At 37.8% G+C, this 25,263-nt stretch overlaps 1 protein-coding gene across 1 annotated transcript; it reads right to left on the bottom strand.

The window, feature by feature from the left end:
• Positions 1 to 636: 636 nt before the first annotated feature.
• slc45a2 (solute carrier family 45 member 2) lies at positions 637 to 21,574 on the bottom strand. The gene is made up of 7 exons (XM_034709908.1): positions 20,842 to 21,574; positions 19,053 to 19,229; positions 9,364 to 9,722; positions 7,874 to 8,017; positions 4,637 to 4,760; positions 3,897 to 4,102; positions 637 to 896 (listed from the first exon to the last, which is right to left on the bottom strand). Exons 1-7 carry the CDS (start codon positions 21,311 to 21,313, stop codon positions 675 to 677), a joined length of 1,704 nt encoding a protein of 567 aa, XP_034565799.1. The 5' UTR covers positions 21,314 to 21,574; the 3' UTR covers positions 637 to 674.
• Between the last annotated feature and the right edge of the window lie 3,689 nt (positions 21,575 to 25,263).

The following is a 25,263-nucleotide window of genomic DNA, read 5'->3' as shown; positions in this document are numbered from 1 at the left end:
CACGCCAAACACAATACTGTATGCTGCAATAAACTTATTAAGTAAACGTGAGTTGTCTGACTGAACTAGTTTTGTCCTCCACTCGTCCTCTTAACTCAGGACAGAGTCAAGAGGGGTAGTGGTGAAAGCCTTTCCGACGAAATGAGACCCTGATACATCATCTGTAGCCGTCATTGGCGTTTACGTAACTAGCTAGCAACATTAGCTAGCTTGATAGTTATTCTGAGACATAAGTGAACTACATTTTTTTTTTAAAGCTTGTTCTAACGAAAAAGTACCTAATACACTAAACAACACATAACTAGGATAATATGATGGTTTATGCAGTGTAGTGACAAATCTGCATTTGAAGGGTAATGCAGCCCCATCACTTCACCCTGCCCCTCCATCTCAACAAGAATCAGGACACCTGACCCTGAGATGTGCGTGTGTAAAAACACAGGGGTAAGGCTAAGTGTTAAGTGCAAGGGATGTAGAAGGTTGAGCCTTATGCACCTCACCATGAGAATAAACATTGAAAGCACTCTAGCCAACCACACAAACAGTCCAGGCCATCAAAATGATTGCAAGGATAAAATGAGTAGGATGAATAGGAATCAAAGACATTTAATGATATAATAAAGAATTTCCATTTATTAAAAGAATACCATTACAATAATTTCATATGAGCAGAATCAATCTACATATTTAATAAAGAGGGCGATGAAGATGCAGCCTAACAGGGACATGGTCGACGCCGACACGACCACCACGATTACACTTCCTGCCATGTTGACCAGAGCGCCAAGCCCCGCCCCCACGATAATCTGAGCCAGCTGGACCATGCACGTGAGCGCGGCACAGTCCACGCCGGTGCCTCTTGGGGCTTCATCTTTTCCTTGCAGCTTCATTTGTTCCTGGAAGCACAGGGGGAAGTGTGGGTGGCAATTAAAAGGGAGGAGAGGGGAAAAATAGCCAAAGCAGAAAGCAAACAGTAAACAGATTCAGATCAGTCCAAAGGCAATAGACCATTTTATGTTAATGCTTTCCAGGCAGCTCAGATTATTCTTGTTATGGGTTGATTTCAGCTCATCTGATTCAGATTTAAAAGGTATTGAAATGGCATGTAATACGAAAACATGTCTACCAAGAATTTATTTTTTGAACCACCACAAAAAGGACATTGCATTTATGTATTCATGAGTTTTAAAATGATAGAATTGGCCCCTTTGCAGCAATACAAGCCCAGTTGTCAGATGTCAAATAAGTATTTTGAATGGAGATATTTTTCTACATTGAATTATGATTAAACTCTGTCAAAACACCTTCTGAAATTACTTAGAAAAAATAAACCCTATTAAACAACTGTGATGTTCTTATAATGAATGCTGTTGTTAAAAATGTCATGTTTAAGTCAGCTGCCAGGATGAGGACGTCTTTATTCAAGGACTGCCGAACGAAACAAGTAAAAAAATGAGTCAGTAGGTTTTTAAATGTCAACTGAAGAGAGGATGTGTAATTGATTGACGGATCATTTTAAAAACATTTCACAGCTTTAATGTAAGTGTTTGTCGGCATCTAAATGTATTTCAAAGGTTTTACAGCTTGATAGCATGCTTTAGAAGATGTTCTGAGGAAAAAAGCATTGGTACTGAGTTAATTACTTTTGTGTATGGACATTTTTTTTTATTGCAGGAACATTAAATTAATTTCTATTACAAAGGTCATCTGAGTCTTAAAGGGAGGAATAAGCAAACAGTTAGATAAGCCTTAACAGCTTTGTGATGACGTTTCTATCTCAGCCTTATACTTTTAGACATCAAATGTTCAAGCAGAAGTCTATGATTTTGTAACCTGGAGGTATGAATTCAATCAGAATGGCTGACTACAAAAATAAATCTTCTTATTGGTTTGTCTTCTGTACACCGTCTTACAAACTGAAAACACTCAAATATATTATAGCATGGTGCATAAACACTGTGCACAACATGTTCCCTCTAAGCAGAGAAACTTACAAGTAAAACGCTCTCTCGTTTCTCCTTTTTTTCTTTAGATATTTTTTCTTTCACATAGTGTTTTATGCTCATGGCTGACACTGGAAAAAATACTTATGTTCTCTGTTGAAGTATTGTTATAGATGGAGAAACTTGAGCCATGAATAGGATATAACTTTCATGCCAGTATGTGAATGCTTCCCTGTGAAGCACATGGTATACAAGAGCGTTAAACCCAAGCGGCAACCTCCGGCAACCTTGGAAGTACTGGAAACCACATACACACCAATTCAAAAAAGCCGATCTTTACAGCAGAACTAAACACATTTACAGAGTTTAATCTGAATAGCTTATTTCTCGATAGGCACAAACTGTACAGGGAGTGAACTTTTTTCATAACACGGCAGTTTCGAAGGTATTATGATTACGAGTTTTCCATTATGAGAGGCATAGCTGACTTGATTGACAGGCGGGAACACTGTAGCTGTTGGCTAGGAGGCTCAAAGCCCGCCTCTTTACCTCACACTAGCTTGACAGCACTTAGGTTGAGTTCAGCATTTCCAATATGGCTCCCATCGATGATTGGCTTCAAAACTGTGCTTCAGAAACAGATGGGGGACATCACGGATACTACGTCCGTTATTTTTACAGTCTATGGTTAAACCGTTTGCATATTTACATTATTTGAAAATGTATCAGGACCTCATAGGTAATATCAAACCAACATGTCTGGTCACTTTTTATAAGCTAAATAGTAATAAATCAGAGTTTACTCAGTTTTATTGTTATGACGTTACAATTTATAAATGCACGTAGCTACAAATCAATTCATTACCAATCTGCATACTGGAAAAAGTAGTACTAAAAAGAAGATCTGTAGTCTTTTAATTTGCTTCCACAACAAATGCACACTTTGTTCAGAGCCACATCTTTATGACAGGGTGTGATGGTGGGTCATAGGAAATGCAGTTTTCATCCCCAAAAAACATGACGGATTTCTTTCGAAGGAGCTTACCAGAATCAACACAACATGAGGTTCCTCAAAGTGTTTCTATAACTTGTAGATATGGTTTCTGTTTAATCTTTTTCCTCCCGCCTGAGTTTTTTTTTCTCTAAAATGTTGCTGTAGTGAGTTTGTTCATATTAGCCTTTCAATAATTGAAGGTAAAATGATTAACTATCCCTCTTTGATTGTCTGAATCAAATAACTGAAGGTTGGTTCGTTCTGAAAGAGTTGGAGCATAGCTAGAGTTAGTAAAAGCTCAAAAAGTATTAATCTTGAAATGTAGGACTGCAAAATGGTTACGTTAAAGGCGCAGTGTGTAGTATTTAGCAGCATTTAGCAGAACAGACGTTAGACATGGAATTTAATATTCATAAGTATGTCTAAATTAGTTTAAAATCACCTGAATATAAAAGTCATTTTATTTGTGTTCATTTTGAATAAGCTTTTTCATATCTACATCAGGGTCTGATCTGCTTCCATGGAGACTGCCATCTTACACAGCCGTGTTTCTACAGTAGCTGAGAATGGACAAACTAGTAACATATGCATTTTTGTATTTAGTTAGCAGCTGTGTGAAATACACTGGTTGGAAGGGAGAAGTTGTTGTGGTGTGAAAAATAATTAGTATTAATAATTATAATTTGAGGAATGGAGGATCATAGCTTTCATTCACACAGTAGCTTCTTGTCCTTGAAGGCCACTGTCACTTTACTGATTGGAGGGGTGAGCATGGGAGCGTTTCATCCTAGAGTCTGACTGCTAGATATTGTAAAAAAAAATACTCATCTCTACACACTGTACCTTTAAAAACAAAAAAAAATTGAAAACAAATGTGTTGTCCTTCTTAGGGTGCATTTTGTTAAGTTCAATGTCTTTTAGCCCTTAAAGGCATTTCTATGTGAACGATTCTCTCTTACCTCCTCTTCACGCTGATACTCAGCTACCAGGTTGAAAGGGATGGTGTAGAGCGTGCTAGACATAACACCAAACACACTACAGAGGACAAGTGTGGCGATGATGTTTGGGAAGAGGCCAATCAGGCTAGTGCCCAAGCCGAACACAAAGTAGCCCATAAAGTATAATCCCTTCAGGCCGATGTATTGGAGCAGGAAACGCTGCACGTCTGTAAAACACACAAACACGCACAAATACGTCATGCCTGGTTACAAAGGATACATTTTTATTTGAGAACCACAGCAAACCCCCCGTCAACTGCCTTGTCTTTTATTGTACCTCATAAAGAGTTTAAAACCCTCTGCAGTACACATTAGATTTTCTACGGCTGACTGGAGAGGTGATTGGACAGGCTGTCATCATCAGGACAGCAATGTAAGAAGAAAAGCATGTTATAAGACCATCTGCACAGACTCTAGACTGTAAATAGACCCAGCTGCACACTAGGAGGCTGAACCTTGCTTTATTTCCATGTGTCTCTTGCCCCTCAACTGTTTTTATTTTCTTAGCTACAGCTTATCATGTTTTATTGTTTGTACATTTACTGTAATGGATGGCTGCAGCAGAGTACAGTCACAAAGAGGAGATGGTAAATTCTCACTCAATAAACTTGTCTTTAATTCACTTAAGAGTTGAAGATGTTGGTGAATAACTTGGTGGTGTAAAAGGAAACTGTGATGCCTTTTAAAAAATGTTCACTTACAGGAGTAGAGAGCAGAAGAAACAGCATTAATACACAATCCCCAGCAGCCCACTTCCACTCCTCTCTCATATGTGGCGTAGGCTGCTGAGTTATGGTCTGCGTAAGGATTTCCATTGTATACAATCTGCAACATGGGAAAAGAAAAACAGAGAGACAGACAATAGGTAGTGGTGAGTGGTTTAATAATCAGGGGTATGCACTTTGTGCTGCTTTTTTCTAGGCTGCATGAACATTATACAGAAGTGACAGCGTGGACAAAGTAGACACCAGACAGAGTGATGAAGCAGCAGAGGAACTTATAGCGATTTGAAAATGTGTGAATATGTTGGTACCATTTCCCTGTAATACATGCAATGAAAGTATCTAAACCTGTTACCTGTATACTGAGATACACTGACAGAAAGAAGAGTATATGAAAGATATGATTACTGTGGAACTGTGGGAAGAGGTTACACTACCGTAGTCTAAAACTGCAGCTAATCACACTTACGCTGAAAGCCAGGTTGTGAAACTCTAGCACCAATATGTGGAACAAGATACTGAACGTTAACAGCAAACCTAACCAGATTTAAAGGCATCTTGGGCCTTCGGTGGCATGGGGCCCCAATAAATGTTTGGTTGCCACCCAAGGTACAATCACATAGTCTTATACCACTATTGGATATTAAGGTTGTCTTCCAACAGGCTGCTAGTAGTTTTTCTTTTGTATTTCAATGAAAGTGAAACAGTTACAGCATAGCTTGGAAATCCTGCCTCCTATATATGAACAGATGGGACATGGGTCAAACTTTAAATTTCAAATTCACACCAAATATTCCCCAAAAATGTTTTCAGACAATGTGGTAAGTTCAATACATGCTTTAAAAAGGGGTGATTTTGGAACCCATAAGCAATCATCAACTATCATGAAAGGGGATTTATGCCTCTGGGAATAGATGCCAGCTTTTCAGTTACTCCAGTGTAACCAGCAGTTGTAACCAGCTGTATTTAGGACTGCTAAGTAAACACTGTAAAACACTGTATTCAATACATCCCCTCGGTTAGTGCTCTATCTTCTGTTATAAGAACTAGTTCTCAGCTCAACACAGATACTTTACTCTGGCTTACTTAAGGGGTATAAATCCAAACAAAATACACCTATTTTTCTTGTAATTTACTTCCTGTTTATGTGTGCTCTGTTTGCTGAAATAATAACTTTATGATAAAGATTCTTAATGAAAAAGAGGCAAATTCCCATATCAGGGGGCCACTGACTCCCACGCCTATTTCCTGATTCATGTGTCTGCTTTTTTAGATTACATGTTTGTGCCTCAGGTTTCAACGAAGTGTGACGGTGAGCAGCATTTCATGTTGCTCAGTACCTTCTTAAATCAGAATTCACAGCATGAGACTGTGAGGCATTTATCATTTCAACACCTGTCAACATAAGATTACACACATCAGTAGAATTGCTTCTCCCCGGAACCTCTCCCAATCCTCCCGACCTCCCCCAATGTAAGCCTCAATACAAACAGGGAGGAATGGAGCTTAAACAAAGCAACATATTGGTGCTTTATGTTCTGCACTTCAAATGTTACTGTCCTCAATGTGTACTTTTGTTTTGTTTGACAATGAATAACTTTAATAACTTAGGCCCTAAAGACCATAACACAAATATAACAGGCATAAAGTAATGAAAAAAAGAAAAAAAACAATCAACACATTTCCCAGTATTTTTTTTTTTTTTTACACTATATTAGTTTGCTAATCTTCTGAGTACCTCACGTATTAAAAACCATTCAAAAATGATCTTAGCTAGGTTTGTAGCATTCAACTTCTCTACAAAAGCAATAGGTCATACAGGTTTTAAGGATAAAATATTTTCTTTCTTGCCAAGAGGTTCACAAAAAACTTAACAAGTGTGTAGCTCTGGCCTAGACATAGCTAGCTAACTTATAAAGAAGAAAAGCAGGGGGCAAACAAGCCCTGTTCTGCCTAGCCATTTACACATCATTCTCAATCTTTATCATGAACCAAGCTAACTGGCTGCGTGTCATACATTACAGTCATCAAGCAGAAAGTTGGTGAGAGGATTGACGCTAGTCCTGAATCTGTCCAGGTCACACACACAACCAGCCATTAGATAGCAAGTTTTGCGCTGGTTAACTAGCAGGCAACTGATAGCTGGGCTCCTTTTAAGGGGAAAAAAAATCTGCTAATACCTCTTATTTGGGTAAGAGGTATTAGCTTTTTGTGTGCTAGCAAGCAGGTTTTGCTACATTTAGACAAAGCCATGCAAGCTACCACTCGCTAAAAGTCTTAACACTAAACTAAGCTGACCTTTAACTGGATGCAGCTTCATTTTCTTTATCACAGAACCAAGCCAACTGGCTAGTCCTGAATCTGTCCGGGTCACACACAACCAGCCATTAGATAGCAAGTTTTGTGCTGGTTAACTAGAAGGTTTTGCTACATTTAGACAAAGCTATGCAAGATGCCTTCCCTTGCTAAAAGTCACACTAAACTAAGCTGACCTTTAACTGGATGCAGCTTAATTTCTCTCGGTACAGACCAGAAAGATGTATCAGTCTTCACAATTATTTCTAGGAAAGATAGAACATATTTCCCAAAGTATCAAACTGTTTCTTTGACTTGCAAGTTTGATCTTTTAAGCTTTAAATAGCCTACCTTTATTTCGTCGTATTTATGCTAAATTGTGCGAGATTCTAATAAAAAACAAAGAGTGCTTAGTTTTAATAAATGGAAAATGACATTTATTTAACTGTATGTAAGGAATTAACAGGGCTGTGATTAGGATTATTTTCTCAATTATTTAATAAATATGATATAAAATGTGAGGAAAATGCATCTATTTCTAGTTCTCACTTTGCACTGTAATGTCCAGTCACACAGTGTGCAAGAGCCAAAATGACAGTTTGAAATATCTTGATAGTGTAATCAAAAGTCTAATGATAGGCCTAAGATATATAGCTGGAGACTGAAATGATCATCTATTATTTTCAATGCAGCAAGAAAAACGACACGATAGCTTATAATGATTTGTAAGAGCAAAGACAGAGGAATGATGCATATAATCACACTGATTACTATAATTCAATGAGGATTGACAGGAACTAGGAGCTCTACGTTGCATAAAGGGTAGGTCCTCAATTCTATGACATGGATTAGTGCGATTTTAAAATAGATTAAATCAAGTCCTAACACATTATCTTCATGCAGATACAACAAAATCATTACCTGTCCCATGAAATCAGTGAAGAACAGCATGTTACAAAGAAAAGCTGTCCATCCCAGCAGGTGACTGACACACAGGCAGCGGTAGTGATGTGGCATATTGATGATAGCTTTCATCATTGACCTGAATGTCATTTTCTTCTGGTCCTGCCAATGCATGAAAACATCACAAGGGTCAGTGTTCAACAGCTACAGTAGTGACAGGCTGAAAAGCTCTAACTCCAGCACGCATTACTGTCCTGGTATTTAATAGCTGATGGTGCTTCAAATGCCCAAAGCTGTTGACAGTTTGAGAGCCTCGAAGGTTAAAATGTGTGCATTCTTCGATTACTGCTCAAGGTTAATAAATAGGACATGGTGAAAGACAAAAAGCACAAGCCGAAGGACAGATATAACACCAAAATGGTTTCAGAAAAGTGACTGATGTATTAAATCTTTTCAATGTTATGTGAGAAAAAATATATGAACTAAGTGAAGAGGTTTTACTGTTCAATGTCAAACCTTAATAGAATCGCAGCAGTAAATATTTCCTCCTTCAATCCATGATGTTGGTGAATGCTTCTGATGGAACTTTATCGTTGCAACGTTTACATTCATACTATATCTAAATGTCACATGATTGTTTCAAGAGAGTTTTATATAATGTCTACAACAGATGAGAAAAAGCAGTAAAACAATCTTTCAGGATCAATAAATCCTGGGTTTTATCTTATTGTTTCCCATATAATGTTGTTTCTTCATATAAATACAGGAGGGAAACAACAAAGATCAAAACTAAAGATGGTTCACCAAGGGCGCTGTTGGCCTAGCTTGTGCCCTATTTCAAGGTATGAGGTATCCCCACCACTTTTCATGAATATACCATGAGATCAAATGCAAATATTCCAGTTTGTTTGTTTTTATATTTCTAGTTCAGTCTAAAGGTTATGATCATTGAATCTCCAAAGGTTAAATTTGATTAGCTGCAGCGAGTCTGACACACCACTCACAGCTATACAAACATTACTGTCAATGTGCTCACATTATTTAATATAGGTAACCTTACTCTGTTTGTTTATGAATAAATTTCCAGTCTCTTGGCTTTGAATTCTGCAATACAACTGACATTAAGATGACTTAAAAGGTAAACTGTCTCCTTTAAAATGCTGGCCTCATATGTACCAAAAAATAATTCTTAACAAAGATGCTCTTCTTTAATTCTTTGTGCACCAAAATACTTTGGATTGGATTCAGCTATCTCAAAACTGTTCTCATTTTCTCTGTAGAAAACAACCAAAGAAAAGGTTTTCTTCTGACAAGTTTTCTGATGTTTGAATTACAGAGAATAACTCCTGAAATTACTTAAAATTTTCCCTGAGAGTGTGAACAGGATAGGGGTTTTGTAAGTGGTAAATCAACAACTAAGCATTTGTATTCCACATGTTTTGACCACGTCTGTGCAGTGAAAACACATGATCCCTCGGAGAGTATTTGAGCTGAACATTTTTATATACCTTGTTGGGCTGTTTGGCACTGGAGGTCACTGAGTTGGCCTCACCGAGAGCAGAAAATGACCTGGGCCTGTGATCAGGAACAGATGTTGGCAAAGAGACAGGCTCTTTAGCTAGGGATCCATAAACATTGCTTTGGGAGCCCAGCAGACGGAGGGCACTGGGAGGTGTAAGGTCAGATGCAGATGGATCTTTGCCCAGTGGTATCTCAGGAATACTGAAGAGGTGCACAGTGAGGAAGATGCCCCAAGTCAATGCTGAGAAGAAGTAGATGACTGTGTACTCAGAGCCCATCAATTTGCCAATCACAGAGTGACCCCAGTCCATAGCTCCCACCAGGTAGCCGAAGGCTCCACCTAGACCTGAAATGGACAGCGAAATGATAGACATTAAACGGGCAGTTGATCGAAAACAGCAGGGAAAGAGGTGGTGGTCGATTGATTCCCCTAATGTGGCATTTTTCAGTAACAGTTTCTTGTCTTAACTTGCAGCAAAAACACTATCATTAATGTGTTCACGCACGTCGATATTCACTTTCCTTTATCCTTGCTTTTGATCTCCACTTATCCTGAAAAAAACATCTGGTTCTTTGTTTGCCTAACACTCTGATGTACTAACAAGCTACAACTGTGCAATCTGCTGCTTGGTGCTGAACAGGTTTGTGGTGGGTTTTTAAATCATTATTTGTAAAAAATAATAAAAAATAAAAAAAATGGCTAAGAGTGACACTAGACACTCATTGAAAGTGGTCCAGAACCAGAACCAGAACAGTAAAATTGTGGTCTTGAAAAAAAAATATGAATCAGTCGAAACATGGAGTATACTTTAGGGTCATAGGAATCATATCACAGAAAGTGAGGGACTAACTCACTTATTGGGCCAGATGTATTTTAAGAGAGTTATTTGGTTCACAGATACGTTTCCAAGAAATCATACATAATATAAGGGCCTGTGTCCACTACTAGCATTTTTGTGCTGGAAGCACCAATTTCCATGTAGGTCGGGTTTTAAGTGCTCATTGTCTTAAGTCGAAAATGATAAAATACATTAACTTTTGGAACATCCACACTCACCAATGCCACGTCCTCATCAATGACCTTACAAATTATAAAAGAGTGGGACTTCTGTCATCAACTTCATATGCGATAATGGCAGAGGTCATGAGAGGTGGATCCAACTACATCTGATTTTTCCAGGGGTGACAATTTCCAGGTGTCAATTTAGTTGTAAAGCTGTGACAAGGTCTCTATCAAATGCTATTATAATTTCTTTGTAAAAGAAATAATAGTAAAATAATAATAATGATAATAATAATAATAATGATAATAATAATAATAATAATAATAATAATAATAATAATAATAATAATAATAATAATAACAATAATAATAATAATAATAATAATAATAATAATAATAATAATAATAATAATAACAACTTTGTAATAACTATTTGTATAGCACGTTTAATACAAATGTTTACAAAGTGCTTTGACAAGCAAAGCATGGCAGGATTTGGAAGACAAAATAAATCTTTGACAGATAGAGAGGAGTGTAGAAAAAATCTAACAATGCAAAAACAAAATACAACACAAAATATTAAAAAGAATAAACGCAAATCAAAAAGAATAAAGTGGTGAGACAGCAGACCAATAAATTATATTTAAACTGTTTTTTAAAAAAAACCCATAAATAAATAAAAATAGATGTGTGAATAAAGTGAATAAAAGCATTAAAGGACAATAAAAAGGTTTTAAGAAGAAGAAAACATCAAATCAGATAAAATTGAAAATTATTAATTAAGAACATTAAAATAAGAAATGACAAAATTAATTAAAAAATCAAATAATCAAATAAAATTAATACAATTAATTATTTGGATAAAAACTATAAATAATAATAAATAAAAATAAAAGGCTGTTTAAAAGATGAAGTCTGTAAAAAATAGGAGATTTAAATTATGTCACTGACTCTGCGAGCCTTATACTAATCCATTGAATAAAAGCAAATATGAAGCATACAGAGCACATAACAAACTTCATGGTCACAGTGAAGCAGGAGTGCCATCGGAAAACTTTTGTAGCCAAGCAACAGTAAGTGTTTTTGAGAAGCCCTCTGATTTTGGGTACATGGACACTGCCAGCGTGAAAAAAAAAAAGCCAGTCGAAGCAGGTGGTGAATGTTAATCATAGACTGTATAAAATATGGACGTAGTATCCGTGACGTCACCCATCTGTACCTGAACACTGTTTTGAAGCCAATCGACGGCGGCAGCCATATTGGAAATGCGGAACTCAACCAGGAGTCAAGTCAGTCATGTCCTTATTTGGGCAAAAACTCTTAATCTTAATATCTTCTGAACCGTTGCATTAGAAAATAATTCACCCCCCGTACAGTGTGTGCCGATAGAGAAATTGGCTACGAAGAGCCAAGATGCTTTTTGAACCAGGCTGTAAACATGTTGATTAATGCTGCAAAGATCGTCTTTTCTGAATTGGTGTCTATGGGATTTCTGGTGTTTCTGCAGCCTCAAGAGGATTTATAACACTTCGGCATGGGCTTCATAGTTTGAGACCAGAGGTTGCCGCTTGGCGTTAACATTATATGCTGACAGAAATCCATGTAATAAAAGGTAGTCTTGTATTAAGCCTAACAGAATCATCCTTTCTCCCATCTCTGAGATCAGTTAACATTTGTTATTACTACTTTTGTGATGGCCGCTTTCATTAAGGAGGATAATACGTATCAGAGATTATACTGTATATGCAGTAAATATTCTATACACACAGAACTGGAGTAGTCATACTATGAAAGACTGACTGCTGAAAAAAGGAAATCATCTCTGCTGACAAAAGGCACAAATCAACACAAAATGATGAACACTGCATAAGCACAAGAGAGATGATCATCAGTGATTATTTTAAATTGGAGAGAATTATTTGTTTACTTTGATTACCGCTGTAAGCCTCAGACAAACACTCCTAACAAAATGTTCCTAACTCAATTTCCAGGCAGTAGTTGTGACCTACTGTATCACAACACTTTTTAAAAGTGTTGTCTGTTTTCTTGAAGGCTTAAAAACTGCATACAGGTGGGCAAAGAACACACACACACACACACAACATCATACACAACATGGTCATCAGTGCTGAATTAAATGTCACGTTACTCTTAGCTCTTCTGGTTTTCATTAACAACACCCCCTCCTCTCATTACTCTAAAAGGTTAATTAAATGCTGTGACCTGACAGCCTCAAGAAAGGTGAGAGGCCCTGACCACTTATTTGACGAGCATTTCAAGAGGCAAAGTTAGCTTCTCTCTATGTTGCTGTTGCACATTTACTATAAGACAAACAGATGGAGAAAAAGAAGCCCATCCAGTCTGCACTGTTAGTGAGCCAACCTGTGTGTTATTCAACATGTTTTGCTGAGATGCAGTTTGTGAAATGTTTTTTATCATTTCAACTTAGTCCTGAAGACTTCACACCTCAGGGAGCCAAACCACTTCAGATCTGTGGCCCTCACTTCTCACTGGATGAGGATGATTCTGAATAACCTCTGCCCAATGGCGGGCCAAAATCTGGACCCCAGCAATTTCCTTACCAACCAGATATTAGGGTGGAGGATGCTGTCATCTACCTGGTTCACCCGGAGAACATCAGCAGTACTGTGAGAGTCATATTCTTTGACTTATTTGACACACTTCAGTATTCAATGCTCCGGGGGAAGCTAGAAGAAGCAGGAGTGGACCATCACCTGGCTGCATGGACACAGCAATACCTCACTAACAGATCACAGTGTGGGAGGCTCAAGGAGGCCTCTTCTACAGACTTCAGTGTATGAGGTCTGCAGAAGAGGGGCCCTCAGGGGACAGTGCTCTCCCCCTTTTTCTTCATCTCATACACATCAGACTTCACCTCCTGAAGACACAGCCATCGTCAAACAGGAGTACAGGGAAGTCATCATGGACTTTGTTGAAGTCATCATGGACTTTGTTGAAGGGTGTGAGCTCAACCATCTTTGGGTCAACGCCATCAAGACAAGGTCACACAACACAGACATCCTGAAAAGCCAAAGTCGTCTACACCTGCAAAGGACACTGAGGTCTTTAGGAGAGTGCAGGATTCTGTTGCAGACATTTTATGACACTGTGGAAGTCTGCACTCTTCTAGTGGTGATCTAGAGAGGGACGGAAAAGAAGACTGAACAAACTGGTCAAGAGGGCCAGTTCTGTCCTGGACTGTTCTCTGGACTCCATATAGGAGGTGGGCGAGAGAAGGATCTTAGCCAAGCTGACGTCCATTATAAATGTCATCTCTCACACACCCTGCGTGAGACTGTAGGAGCCATGAGTAGCTTCTTCAGCAGCGGACTGCTACACTAACCCTACCATAAGGAGTGCTACTGAAGGTCTTCTACTCCTTCTGCAATCAGACTCTTTCACTAGCATCACTGCATGATCACAATAAATGATACTGTTATGATACTTAAAAGGGGCAATTCTAGGATCGGATGTTTAGGGGTGCTGAGGCGGGCGAGATCAATTTCACTGTTTTGTACATTTTAATGCAATCTTTATCAAATCTGATAAAGATCATTTAAATCCTGAGCCACAGCAAAAGAGAAATGGATTGGAATTATAAAAGTAACATATGGTAACCCTAATTTCTGGGGAAAGACAACTCATTTTGATACAGCAGCTCCTCAACATATACTTTAACCAGCCCCCTAGTGAGAACCAAAAATTGACATAGGAGTTAGTTTTTGGACTTTCATTTGAAATGCAATGCACAACATGTAAAACGCAGTGGAGCTGCTGTATTTTTGGTGTTAAAATATTACGTTTCAACCAAGTACTGTATGGTTTTGAAACTTTTCTAGCTTGTTAAAAAGGACATACAGCAAAAAAAAAATTAAAAATCTCTCAAATTTTAGGGGTTCTGGGATTCAATTTAGAGGGGCTTCAGCACCCCAAAAATGGGCTAGAAACGCCTGTGATACTTATATACTAGTATTGTACATTGTTTGTGTATTGCTGCTGTGTTAATAAAGTATGCAGATACAGGGCCGAGTGACTAAGGCACAAAAACTATTAGTGAGTACAGTTGAGCGGTTAAGGTACATTTACTTACCTGTGGAATCTGACAAGTCTGTGCAGTGATTTATTGCTTGTAGCACTGAGAATAATGCCAGAGGATCATCATTCCTTATTAACACATACAGATAACTACATTTAAAAGCTGTCTGAAACGAAAAGGTATGACCACAAACATCTAAATTAAAACCAAATTATGATTCACATTTCTGCCAGTGGCATAATAATGTGTGATATTTATTGAATCACCAGGTACTTCATTTTTTAATTGAGGGAAGAGAGAGTGTGAAAATATATTGCCTTTTAGAATAGGTCAAATGTAATGGGGGTTATTTTTCTACATTACAGCAGCAGGCAGGTAAAGTAATAACCACCTCAGGGTTCAGACTTGGCTTGTGTTTGCATTGCTAGAACATTAGCATTGGAGTCCTATCTTTGATTCAAGAACCTTCTCACCTTTCTGTCTGTCATTGCTGTTTGTTTTAGCAGATACTAATTTGCCAGTGGAATTACTCTGGGCTTATTATTGCAGAGTGCAACAGTCTTGTCACGTGACTCACTTTGGACTTTTTCATGAAACAATGAGAGATTAGAGAGAGGGGAGAGGGATTGAAATCAGCAAGGTGAGGTCTGGCATATTGTAAATGAACTCAAAAAGTATCTGTCAAATTGATTCAGTGACACATTTCACTGGTTAAAAAAAGTTGTTTACAGTATCATGCATGTTGGGTTCGCATACAAAGCAATAAATAGCAATAAAGACATCTGACACAAGTATTTTTTCATCAAACAAAGGACTTGACCAGACAACATTTTGGCCTGTAGATGGTACTAGGTAAGTAGGAATTACAAAATACATTGAGATTCATCTTCTGGGAAACATGAATGTGGGTCAAAGTCTATTAGACTAGTTAGCAAGTCAAAGATTTGTTATGTAGATGGTGCTGGATGAAAGGGTGTCATGATGAAGTACCTGAATGTAAAATAGGGCTAACCAAGGGTTGAGCAGGGGGATAATGAGTAAAGAACACTTCTACATAATGTCATAGGAAAAGTTCACGCATTAGAGCAAAATATTTACCACACTAAGTGTGTTAGCTTAGTTTGTTGGCATGCTAACAACTGTATTTGAGTATAGAAAGGTAGAAAGAGCAGCAGGAATTAGAAAATGCATTAAGATTCACCCTCTAGAAACTGTGATTGAATGTAAAAGTTTACTACACTAACTAGACTAGTGTACATTTTACCAAGTAGATGGTGCTAGAAGAAAGGGGAATTATGAAACACATTACAGTTTATCCTCTGGGAGCCATGAATATGTACAACGGGGTGAGCTGGGGGGGGGGGGGGGGGGGCTGCAAAGCACAGAACACTTGTGACATTTCATCAGAACTGTTTACTCTCTAAAGGTTGAATTCTAGGTTCATAAAGGAGTTACAATAATTACAAAGGAACCCACTACAACTTGTGCTCCTCCCTCCCCAAACCTCACATACCAGCAGTGGCAGCGGCGTCCAAGGAGTCATGTGCCTGGCCTCTGTCTCTCTCAGCCCAGACCCATGACTGCAGCACATGACTAGCTCAGGGCTGGATTACAGCCTGACTAGCATGCTCACACCACCCGGTGCCTGCTGACAGCTGAGCACACCACTGACGCTCACACCAAAAGCATCATCTTACACCAGAGAATAACCAAATATTGCTTGATCTGGTTTATTTCTAGGACCTTCTTTATTTACTTATTTGGAACATTTTTTTAGATAGTGTTTTGAAAGAAAGGTTAAACTTAAGATGGATTACAGTAAAATTAACTTTTTTTATAGCCTGATTGTAGGACAATAGGACTGATTTCAGTGATTCTTCCAGCGATAAGTATTAAAATAGTCCATTGCAAGTCCTCTAATTAAAAGAAAACTGTTTTAGTGCTCTAAAGTAATTTCTTGACCTTACACTGTATCTCAGACCACTTGATTGCTAAGTTTTTTCCATCTATAAGCAGTCTTTTTGTGCTTTGAGTAGAGCCAGAGGAAATATACCAATCCAAGTTCATACCTTCAGGTGCTTCTGAATGTGTCATTATGTGCAATCCTACAAGAGAGCAATCCATAATTGTATAATTATTGCGGAGGTCTCAAATGCAATTACAGCCTTGTTCCCTCAAGTCCATTGTGTGTAAAAATGTCTATCTTCGACTGACCTCAGTCCATGTCCATTATGCCAGCAAAGAACATTGCATTGCTTTTCCTCTTATCACATTGAACTTTGGAGAAACTGGACTTCATTTTTTCAATGAGAATACATTCATTTATTCAGCCACAAGTCCATGACCTAAAAATGAAGTTGAAACAGAATCCATCAAGACCCAAAACGAACCAAGAGAGTCTTGATTTCAGGGGCTGTGGAATACACAATTTCAGGAAAGGAAGCAGTAGGTTGCATTTGCTCATCTATCTCATTTCTTCATAAAGGGATGTGGTACTGGCAAGATTTGAAAGATAAAATAGTAGAAGATAAAACAGTTTCTTCAATCATATTTAATATAAACTTCAATGGATCTGTATTCATTCATTTTGTATTTGATTCAGAGTCAAAACTGCCCAAATATTGAGCTGAACATATTTTTCTTCTTCCAAACATCTATCTATTTAGCTGCTTTCTATTCCAATATGTTAGCCTGTTAACATAGTGGAGGCTGAATTAAAAGACTGGCTGAAATCTATCATGTTGCCGGTTGAAAATACAAAAGAATGAGCTGAAATAAGCTAAAGTGCATTGCAGCACTGAATGGGTTGGCTAGTAATTCTTTCTGGCTTTTTGGCTGTGAGCAAACCCCTTTCACACACGCACACGGTCATTTGATTCGGTGTTGAAACACAAATATTCAATAAAGCAGCTTTTGGTTAAGGAGCTGCTGAGCATAATATTCAGTAACAGAACTAATGCTCTATACTTCTTGATTACACTACTGAAAAGTGTTAAGTACACTAAAAAACAACAAAACTTAGATTGTGCTATTTGCTTATTCAGGCATCATTCCACACACCTCACCTTTCAGTGTTGTCCATTGCAAAATGCTGTGCAGTCCATTATACGATGGATACATTTACAAATGACAGTAATGATAGTAAATAGGGACCAATGTATCATTTAACTGGTTATGGAACAGGCTCAATTAAATATGACCTTTTGATTTAATAACTTTCACCGTCGCCACTGGGTCAGCTTCAGAGGAAATCATTTAGAGAACGATTTTCAACTAAAGTCTACTAGGAATATCAGAGAAAATTTACTTAATTGGAGGCCTGTCTGTTTAGCCCCCTAGTCCATCATCAAGCATCAAAAATATCTTTTTTCTGATACGCTGGGATAATGAACGCTGTTTTTGTCATGATTAAATAACTTTTGTCAGGAGACCAGTAGCATCAACATTCTTCATTGAAGAGAATTGTTTAAGGCCATGTGGCACATCAGAAAAAGCCACTCTGTTATTTGCAAACAGTATGGGTGTAACAGTGCATCAAAGTCACATCAATTTTCCTTCATGAGGAACTTAAAGAACTTCCCTTTTACTCATTGTCTCAAGCACGGCATTGATAGCTCATGCTTGTAGGCCTCCTCAAATGTCTTTTTTTTTTTTTAAACATTTGAAATGAAACACAAATGAAAAAGAACATATATAATAAATATATATAAAGAGAAACAGGACAACACTGCAATCTTCTACCAAAACAGCTTCCACTATTTGAACAATTCTAAAAGAAGTTACACTGAGTTCCTCTGAGACAGACACTATCGTTGTCCTTGAACGCTCCTTGAACACTCCTTGAACGCGTCAGTACCTCTGCATGTCTATCCATCAGTTGTAAGTCCTGCACCAGATGCCTTTGACAAGTCCACAAGTCCTGAGTACTCATCAATTAAGTATGGCGGTAATTACAAAATTACATGCAAACTTTTAAATGCCAAAGGGAGCATTGAACTGTTTTTTATCTTAGTTGCCATGATATTCACATTCATGTGATGCCGATTTATAAGCATTAACAGGTTGGACATGTTGCCAACATTGCCAGCACACTACTTTCATGTTATCCACTTGTCTTTGTCCAGTGTTGTATTTCACAGAGAAACCAAAGTGGTCCCAAACAGGAGACATTAATGATAGCAGGGGATCTTAAAGGTCTTCAGGTTCACTTGGGAACTTAGGTTTGAGATTCATCTGCACCATACTGAAATGGTCAGGTACAAATATGTTTACCTTTACACCTCTGGCAAACAGAAATCATCTACACACGCACTTCATACACCATCTTACTTAAAATTGTCATAACAGAAACATGGTACCAGAAGACAGCAGCACAGCTGTTCCACCCCCCAGGATGCTAGTATTACCACCAGAAAGAGATTAAATTCAGCTCAGAGGATCACAACATTATCGTGTGCTACGGTGGGGGGGGTGAAACAACTACCCTCAAGAAAGCTATCACCTGCTGAAAGTCGCACTTAACAAGGAACTCAAGCTGACAGCAAATGCTTTAAGATACATGCTGGAAATACAAAAAGAGTGTGAGTGTTTGTGTGTATATCCATGTGAGTACACACCTGTGAGCAGAGCATGGTAGTGCAGGCCTCGTTCCTTGTCCTGATAAGAACACACGTCAAACAGGTAAGCCTTGATGGGCCCATCGATGAAGTCAGCAGCGAAGTCAAACAGCACAACGCCGAACATCACCACCACTATGGCCCATACGCTCTTCAACGACTTATCAGTGACTATTGCTGGAAAACAGAGCAAAACATCTCAAAATGACTGAGCACTGTAGCAAAGTGATTCAATCTTTAATAGCAGCCATGAAGTGTAAAATTATCTTTTTTAATAGGGCAGATAGAGCCTCAGGGAAAAGAAACACTCGCACACATTTAGAGCTTGAAATTAAAGAAATTAAGACAAAAATGGAAACAATTTTGTGAAGTGGAAAATGATTATGTTTTAAAAGTTGAGTGCTCTCTAAAACAAGAGAATTAAGGCAGGAACAATATGAAAGTCTAACAAAAATTTAGAACAGATTCATTGGCGAAGACAGATTTTCTAATATTTAAAGAACATTCAGTCTTTGTTTCACATGAACTAAAATTTCTCTAAGAATCAAAAATACAGAGCAACATTATCTGCCACACAAAAAGGCTCATTCTTATGGTGGTCAACGTGAGGCTGTTGGACTGAGAGCTGTTTCAACAATGCAAACATTATGTCGCACGATTCCTGCAGCATTTTCTACACCCCTGAGAAACATGGAAGGGTAATCAGCTTACCCTGCCTTCGCCAAAAAGAAAGAAATATTTGATAATTCATATGATGATGATGGCAAAGCCCTGAGGCTTCTTACAAATAAACTCAATCAACAATTACAGCATTCAACGCAGGAGAAAAAAGTGAGTTTCATTGTGAATAAATGTGTTGTGATTTCTCTCCTTAGCTTATGTGGTTAAATTGTAAGGAGTTCTCAACCTTTAGTGCAGAGATGTGAAGCAGCCTTCTGAAAATAAGCTTTTGTTGTTCTCAATGGGATGTCAAGTGATTACACAGTTAAGTTACGAGCCAATTTATTAAATTGAGGTTTAAAGGTTGACATATTTCAAGTTCTATTATTACAGGAATTTAGAGCTGTTCTCAGGAAAGTCATTTCAGGTGGATATACTGCAAAAACACATTTCCTTACTCCTCTTATCTTTTTTTAAAGGTCACACATTCTCTTGTAGAAAGAGTTTGTCCAATGAGGTTTCATTTCTTTGACTGGCATCACTGGTTTTCCTCTTGTTACTAAATGAACAATGAGTTTTTTCACACTCTGCCTTATCGTCTGTTGGTGCCAGTGGGCATCGGATCAAGGCAACCTTACAAAGCCACACAATTAACTTGAGTCACAAGTTAATAGTGCGAGCGTAAGAGCCTCTCAGGACTGTATGCCAACACATTGAACAAGTTAAATCTTTTAAAATCTGGGCTGAGAAGGCCAACACGGTTACAGTTTGAATCACAGAGTGTGAAAGTTAGAGACGTAAGAAGAAACATAAAATAATAAAAAAATTAGAAGTTCAAAATATTTGAATCAACAAGATGGTAATCCCATTATATCATAAAGCAAGATGAGTAAAAGTTCACTGAGGGAAAACTAAGCTATTGGAATAAAAAGTTATAGATGTCTGGAAAAACTTTAAACTTTTACGAGACAGCATTTATATCTCATTCTATTCAATTCCATCGAAATTAAAGGTCCAGTCAGCCCAACAACTTTACATTTTCAGATACAGCACTTGGACTAATACTTCTTACTTCTCATATTTTACTTCCTCTCTTCCTCAAATAGTTCCTCAACTTTTTATCCCTTACCTGAGATGACAGCATCTCCGTTTAAGAACAGGGTGATCCCCAGCAGCATGAAGATGCCAAGGGCCAGGATGTAAGGTCTCCGTCGGCCCCATGATGATCGACAGTAGTCGCTGGCTGAGCCGATGATGGGCTGGAGCAGGAAACCCAGGATTGGACTGATCAGCCACACCAGGCTGTACAGACTGCGAGGAAGACCCACGCTCAGAAGCACTGGTGTGACAAACGCGGCCTCCACGGCGTAGCAGAATTCCCTTCCAAACATGACCATGCCGTGGAGAATGAGTCGTCCCCTTGAGCGCTTTGGGGGCTCCATGTTTTGGTAGACAACACTCTCCCCACTGGTCATGTATTCCTCTTTGGAGCCATTGTAGCCCATTGAGAACTGGTGCAGAGAGTTGCTGATGTGTTTGCCAGGCTCTGGAAGCCGGCAGGGCTGGGGTCTCGCAGACTGGTCCTCTGAAAGCAGGGTCATTTTTAAAAGAGAGGGGAAAGAGGGGTGAAAGGAGAAAGGGAGAAGGTGAGGGAGAATGACACAGGAGCAAAGAGGAGATTTCGGTAAAAACTGTCAGAGAAAAAGAGTGTGGTTTCTCCTCTCCAGATCATGCATAAATGGCGAAATGCCCAATCCTTGCACTGGCACCCAGCCTTTAGTCCTCAGTCTTAATCCCCCTCTCTACTGCATAGCTGAGCAATGAGTCCTATATCCACAGAGCTTTACTCTACATGTGGAGGTCTAACTCTGGGTCTGAGCCGAACAGAGACGGACTCAATGAAGAAGAGTGGAAGAAGGGAGGAGTGAAAGAAGTGGGTGTATTTAAGGGATTTACTAAGGGTCTTGTCCCTTTCTTAATTCTTCAAAGTGCTGTAGTGAAAGCCAGAGGGCGATTCATGGGAGTGTGTGTTAGGGATTATATGCATGTGAGCATGAGTGATGTGTGTGGCTAACAAGACCTTTTACAACTGTATTCCATTGTTTCAAAGCCAATGATCAGTCAGTAACAATTTTTATTTCCCTGCTTTCTTACAATGGGACACAGTCACTACCAAAACCTCCTTCATTTATTGATACATGTATTGGCTAATAATAAAAGTGGTTTGATTTAAACATTTGATGAAAGTGGAGATAAAGGTCTTAATTCCACGCCTGCATTCTTGGATAAGAAATAACCAATCCTTGTTTTTTCTTGGTTGTCAAAAAACGTTAAGCCTTTCATTGTTCATTTATCTATCTTATAATAAATCATACAGTATTTGTCTATCTCTCTCTGTAGGTCAATACTTTGGGTTCTGACTCATGAATCTTGTCACAATTTAATAGATTTCCATTTATTTTGCGCTAACATTTATGGCAAACTGGATCAAAACTGACAGTGGTAATCAATTATGCATTTAGTGTTCCATAAGTCTATACTTGTTGTTTTAAGTTTAAAGCTTCAAAAACTTTAAGATGGACTGCCATAAGATTTGCAGATGTATGCAGACATTCATGGTTCCGAGAAGATAAATCCAACTCTCTTGGGTAGTAGGTTACTTGTTTTTTTATGCAGCACTCACATAACTTTAAGATTTCTGGTTTTGATTTAAAAACTTCAATAACTGAAACAAGGATTGCGGCAGGGTTTTTTTTTTTGGCCAACATTCATGGTCCCCGGGGGATGAATCCCACTGGCTTTGATGAAAACCCGATTTATATCAACACCAACATAAAGTTTACATGTGTTGATTGGGTTTGACCTGTCAACAACTTAACATTAAGACTGACTTACACAGGGTTTCTTGGATTCGTTCATGGTCCCCAGGAGATATGTTCCATGAACTTTTGTCATCATCTGACTTTTTAAACACCCCTCTACTATTTCTTGCTTTCATTTGTAAGTTTACTCTTTGAGTCATGACTGGCAAATCTCATTAACATCAACATTGATTTCTTTGAGATTTTCTGTGGATGTTCATGGTCCCCAGAGGACAGATCAAACTTCATTTGTTTTATACTAAATTTACTTTGAAGAACAAACCATTCACTTCAAATTTGTTATCTTCTAGTTTCACACCCCAACAACTATTAAGTACATTTGCGGAGAATTGTATACAAACATGAATGTGACAGTATTAGTCATCACCTGACATTTAAAAACACCACAGCAACTATCTTGTTACATTGATACTTCATAATGGATCTCTTAATTGTTTTTTTTAACTTTCTTACAACAACTTAATATAAAGACTGACTTACACAGAGTTTCTTGGGTTCGTTCATGGTCCCCAGCAGATATGTTCCACAAACTTTTGTCGTCATCTGACTTTATAAAACCCCCACTATCTTGTCCCATTGGCTTGGGTCTTCTTATAAATCCTCACTACTATTTCTTGCTTCCATTTGTAAGTTTACTCCTTGAGTCAAGATTGGCATATCTCATTAACTTCAAGATGGATTTCTTTGAGACATTCTTAAGATATTCATGGTCCCCAAAGGACAGATCAAATTTGTTTCATACTTAACTTAATTTGGAGAGCAAACCATTCACTTCAATTTTTTTATTTTAAGTTTCACACCCCAACAACTATTAAGTACATTTGCAGAGAATTGTATACAAACATGAATGTGACAGCATTAGTCATCATCTGACATTTAAAAACACCACAGCAACTATCTTGTTACATTGACACTTCATAATGGATCTCTTAATTATCTTTTAACTTTCTTGAGTAGGCTTTCAATTTCGTGAGGCAACAACTGAGATTGACAAATGTCATTGACTTAAAGATGGTTTCCCTGACAATTTTGTTTGGACATCCGTGGGCCCTAGAGGATGAATCAAACTAACTGTTTATCACTTTCGTTTTTGTGGTGGACCCATCATATGGTTCACATTTGTGGTTTTGAGTTACCACTGAAAATTGTATTCACAGTCTCAAGGGGATAAATCCTATGGGGCGCCGTTTGTAAAGTTGTGCACACTGAAAATAACAGCAACATTTCTCCACATTTAGCTCCAAAACGTCATTAAAATGTAGAGTGAATTTTTAAAAGTCACTTTTTTATCACATTTAGAGGAATATTTGTGATCATCTTCACATTTAATTTTGTTGTGAAAATATATTAAGTTAAAAATTTGTTAAATCCAAATGCTAAATCTAAATGTTACATATAAATCTAAATATTCTACGATAAATCTAAATTTATAACGATAAATCTAAATGTTAAATATAAATATTAATGTTATATATAAATATTAATGTTAAATATAAATGTTAAATGTTGCTCTGTGATCCAAAATATTTAGCTGATATGCAAATTCACACTGCCGCATATCAGCTAAAGATTTAGGATTGTGGAGCAACATTTAACATTTAGATTTAACATTTAAATATATATTTAACATTTAGATTTATTGTTGAACATTTATATTTATATTTAACATTTATATTTATATTTAGCATTTGGATTTAACAAGGATTTTAACTTAATATATTTTTCACAACAAAATTAAATGTGAAGATGATCACAAATATTCCTCTAAATGTGATAAAAAAGTGACTTTTAAAAATTCACTCCACATTTTTATGACGTTCTGGAGCTAAATGTGGAGAAATGTTACTGTTATTTTCGGTGTGCACAACTTTACAAACGGCGCCCCATAGGATCCGTCTTACTTGGGTGATCATCTGAATTTGCTGAACACCTAAATGACAGTAACTTAAGTTATAATGAAATATCTGATTTAGCTATGGTTAACCCTTGGCTTTTGTGATTTGGCAAATCATCTGGATATAATTTGACCTAAGCTTCAGTTTTGATCAAATATGTGCAGAACTTTTGGTCGTCTCAATGGCCTCGGTTATACTATCTGTTTAATAGGGGTTAGCAAATGCTGGCATGCTAACACACTTAACTTCGATCACTAAACTTACATGGATATATAATTATGAAAAAATGAGAATGATGATGTCAGTGTTAAACTCAAAATTTCAAAGTTTCACAGAAGAGCTAGCGTGTTTGTAAATCTAATTCAGGGGTGTCAAACTCATTTCAGTTAAGGGGCCACACACAGCCCAAGTTGATCTGAAGTGGGCCGGACCAGTAAAATCATAACATAATAACCTATAAATAACGACAACTTTACATTTTCCCCTTTGTTTTAGTGCAAAATAGTACAAGTATGTGCTGAAAATGTAATCAACTATCTTTCTACAAAAACAGTTCTCCATGATGAGTCTCATAGTGGGGCAGAACATTTTACTCTTTAAGCACTGAAACCTGCTGCAAACACACCAAACAAGTTATCAATTCCCCTGACACAGAGTGTCATTTTTACTGCAAAAGAACAGAGAGATTATAATAATGAAGAAGGTAAAGTTGGCTATCCTGGACCCCTCAGCTCCGAAAGGAACTGTTTGCTTGCTGGACAGTGTTGTATGCAG

This window comes from Notolabrus celidotus, chromosome 19, assembly GCF_009762535.1.
Source record: "Notolabrus celidotus isolate fNotCel1 chromosome 19, fNotCel1.pri, whole genome shotgun sequence".
Taxonomy (NCBI): Eukaryota; Metazoa; Chordata; class Actinopteri; order Labriformes; family Labridae; genus Notolabrus; species Notolabrus celidotus.
This window is presented reverse-complemented; position numbering and strand designations above follow the sequence as displayed.